Here is a 4,432-nt window from a genome sequence, read left to right on the forward strand (position 1 = left end):
TCAGCGCTGCGCGCTGAGAGCACGTGTTGAAATATCTCATCGATCAGGTTGTGTCCGGGGTCTCTGTGAATAAGCCCACCAAATTTGAAGCAGATCCATCGAGAACTTTGGCCGTGCATCGCGAAGACACAGACAGACAGATACACACACAGACACAAGTCGTATATATATAGATAGATGAAGTCTTATATCGCGCGCGTATCTCCAGACTCGGACTCAAGGCGCAGGGATCTATTTATGCGGTGTGAGATGGAATTTTTTACACAATACATCACGCATTCACATCCACCAGCAGATCGCAACCATTTCGGCACATATCCTACTTTTCACGGCCTATTATTCCAAGTCACACGGGTATTTTGGTGGACATTTTGTATCTATGCCTATACAATTTTGCCAGGAAAGACCCTTTTGTCAATCGTGGGATCTTTAACGTGCACACCCCAATGTAGTGGTTGCGGTTATAGTGCATTTATTGTTTAAAATCCGGTTTTTGCTTCTCTACAATATTGAAAATACTAGATGAATACCCGCTTCGCCGGGTACGGCTTCGCCGGGAAGAAGTAGAGCCGAATACCCGGCTTCGCCGGGGACCCGGCTTTGCCGGGTGTACGCCGGCTTTGCCGGCGCACCGTACGAAGGAAGGGAGATAAACGCGCAAAACACTAGAGAAGATAAGGAAGAGTAATACCCGGCTTCGCCGGGACAGTGACCTTCTAAAAATAGTAACGGGAATATGGATTGAGCGTTGTCGACAGTGACCTTCTAAAAATAGTAACGGGAATATGGATTGACGCCACACGAAGGAAGGGAGATAAACGCAAAACACTGGAGAAGATAAGGAAGAGTTACTGGGAATGGATCTGGGAAGATGAACAGAAAAACCAAAATCGGTTCAGCGCTGCGCGCTGAGAGCACGTGTTGAAAATTCTCATCGACCGGGTTGTGTCCGGGGTCTACCTGAATATGCCCACCAAATTTGAAGCAGATCCATGGATAACTTTGGCCGTGCATCGCGAACACACACACACACACACACACAGACACACAGACAGACACAGGATCTAGGCACGATACATAATAAGTATCTTTCTTTGGGCGTTTTTGAACTTGGCTGTTATGTATCAGAATATAATATGTTTTCTACCCGGAATTTCACCCGGTAAACGGAGCTGTGTAGTTTTTCTCTTATCAAGGGCAAGCTCTATTATTCACAATGTTTATTGATTTCTTAACGTTTGAGCGAGTAAAGAGGATCCGTAAATAACATAATCTGACGATGGAGCAAAATGTGTTAGTTGATAAAAGCAAGTCACAAAAAGCAATATTAGAACACTCAGCTTGCGTGTGTACACGCAAGAACAAGATCAAGTGCACAAGAAAAAGATCCTGTAATCTAAATTATGTCAGAGTTCGATGGGTTATAGAAACACAAACCTGCCCAGCATGCTTCCCCCGAAATCGGCCTAAACGGCGGGGTAAAAACAGTAATACACGTAAAATCCCACTCATGCATATAAACACGAGTGTATGTGAGAGTGTCAGCCCATGAACGCAGAAGAAGAAGAACATTCAGTCAATCTTTCGGACTAAAAAGATTATGACTAAACACTCGGTCTGTCTTCATCGAGACTAGTTATAGAGCCTGCATGGCTTGCCAATACCCCGTCATCATAATAATCTTAGCTAAGCATGCCAACAGTGAACCGAATTTGCACAAAAGGGATGTTCTTTAATTCTGGGAACATTTTCCATTTTATGTTGCAGGCAACAGCTGTATTCGAGGGAGATCGTTTAAAATAACAGACAGTGTAACCGATTTTATTGGTGACGCCACCTCTGAATTCTGTGGCGACCAAAAAGTGGCAATAGCGGAATCAGAAGAAGAACTTGCGTTCTTTATTCAGTGTCTGTGCCTGGACAAAGACTTACCAGGCTTCGTCGTGCGTCTCAAAACCCAGAAAGGTAACACACACATACAAAGTCACACACACACACACACACACACACACACACACACACACACACACACACACACACACACACACACACACCAACAACAACAACAACACCAACCACAATAACCACAACAACAACAAAAACAACAACAAAAAACGTTTTATATGTCTGTCTGTCTCTCAGTGTTTTTATCTGCGTGTTTGCATATACAACAACAACAACAACAACAAAAACAACAACAACAACAACAACAACAACAAAATCAACAACAACAAAAACCGTTTTATCTGTCTGTCTGTCTGTCTCTCAGTGTTTTTATCTGCGTGTTTGCATATATGTCGAGATTTTGTCTTTTCAGACACACCTTTCCAGGAAAGCCTATCACGCTTTCAAGGTAGTAGGGAGTTTTCGATTTTGAAGCTTGATTGCCACGACTGCAACAGGATCAGTGCAGAGCATAAGATAGTAAGTTGCAGGGTGGGGTGCCATGGAAACCTTACAACCGTTGCCACAAAGTCTGTGCTGTGTGAAAACAAAACAGATATGAACGCACCTACCACCACCTGTGTCCCACCCACCACCACCACTGCTGCATCAACAACAACCGACTCTCCCACCACAACTACTGCACAAACAACCGACTCTCCCACCACAACTACTGCACAAACAACCGACTCTCCCACCACAACTACTGCACAAACAACCGACTCTCCCACCACAACTACTGCACAAACAACCGACTCTCCCACCACAACTACTGCACAAACAACCGACTCTCCCACCACCACTACTGCACCAACAACCGACTTTTCCACCACTACTGTACCAACAACCACCTCCGCCACCACAACTGCACCAACAACCGACTCTTCCACCACCACTACTGCACCAACAACCACCTCCGCCACCACAACTGCACCAACAATCGACTCTTCCACCACCACTACTGCACAAACAACCGACTCTCCCACCACAACTACTGCACAAACAACCGACTCTCCCACCACAACTACTGCACAAACAACCGACTCTCCCACCACAACTACTGCACAAACAACCGACTCTCCCACCACTGCTACACAAACAACCACCTCCGCTACCACTGCTGCACAAACAACCATCTCCGCCACCACTGCTGCACAAACAACCACCTCCGTCACCACTGCTGCACAAACAACCATCTCCGCCACCACTGCTGCACAAACATCCACCTCCGTCACCACTGCTGCACAAGCAACAACCTCCGCCACCACTGCTGCACCAGCGACCGCCACCATCACCACTGCTGCACCAGCGACCACCACCACCACCACTCCTGCACCAACAACCACCACCTCCACCACTGCACCAACAAACACCCCCACCACCACTGCTGCACAAACGTCCACCTCTCCCTGCAGGAAGCCCACCAACACCACCCTGCCATGCTGCTGCATGTGTTACAAGGTCCGGAACTTCAGCAAAGAGCTCAACCTGACCACGGAAAAACTCTTGGAGAAAAGGGACAAGGAAATCAAGAAGGAACTGACCGTCAACGTGTCCAACCTGTCCAAGACCAAAGCAAAGAAGATGTCCCAGGTGGACCAGAGAGGGTCCAGCCAGTCTATGGGCAGCCTGGCCATCGTGCTCTTCGCTGTGGTCTTCGGGATGATCGTCTTGTCCGACTTCAACAAGCTGGGTGCGTGCCCGCACTGTCTTCGCCGCAACGAGAAGGAAGAGATGAGACTGCAGGAAGAAGAGAAGATGAAGACGGAAGAACAGAAGAGGGAGTGGGGAGCGGAGATGGGAAATGAAGACGAGGAGGGAAATGAAGAGGACGGAGAGAATTTGATTAGGATTAGGCTGAGAATGATGCACGTGTCTGAAACGGGAAGTGACGTCTCGCCTGAAGCAGATAGCGAAGTCTGAACTGGAACGGAAGGGATGGTTTAATCACCCGGCAACTGCAACGTTCTATCGGACCCTTTAAACTGAATCTCATGGAAAATCTCTTCAGCAATCTCTCAACTCTTGGCAGAACAATTAGGTTTATTTGCAGATTTGTTTGATATAGAAAAAGTCTTTGCTGTTCTCGTTCTATCAGAGAATGCTCAACTGAATCTCACGGAAAATCTCTTCATCAATCTCTGAATCTCTTTAAGCAAGAAAAACAAAACAAAACAAAAACAAACAAAAATAAAATAAACAACAACAACTGCTGTGTCTGTGTAGATTTGTTGAAATATAGAAACGTTATTTTCTGGCGCCATCTTATCCAATTGCCGGATTGGTAGTTACCCTTATATTGTGGTCTCGATGTCTTGATGGGTTTAATTTTCTTTTTTTTCTGAAGCAACATTTTTGTGTGTTTTGTGCATGCAACTTCAAATGTCAAGTATTATTCTTGACAGCCTCACCACACCATTACAAACAGCGATGGCCATGGTGATTGTCAAAAGAAGACTTTTTCGTTTTGCAATTCGTCGAGGTGGCT

The 4,432-nt window shown here is 46.1% G+C and overlaps 1 protein-coding gene across 1 annotated transcript; it reads left to right on the forward strand.

Annotated features, from left to right (window-relative positions):
• Positions 1-2,509: 2,509 nt before the first annotated feature.
• Positions 2,510-3,867, forward strand: LOC138970138 (uncharacterized; the record flags this gene model as incomplete). The annotated part of the gene is made up of 3 exons (XM_070342620.1): positions 2,510-2,756; positions 2,886-3,303; positions 3,360-3,867. Coding segments are annotated over 3 exons (1,173 nt in total), but the record flags the coding sequence as incomplete, so codon positions are not given.
• Positions 3,868-4,432: the final 565 nt, after the last annotated feature.

Source organism: Littorina saxatilis, linkage group LG7 (genome assembly GCF_037325665.1).
Source record: "Littorina saxatilis isolate snail1 linkage group LG7, US_GU_Lsax_2.0, whole genome shotgun sequence".
In the NCBI taxonomy this organism is placed as follows: Eukaryota; Metazoa; Mollusca; class Gastropoda; order Littorinimorpha; family Littorinidae; genus Littorina; species Littorina saxatilis.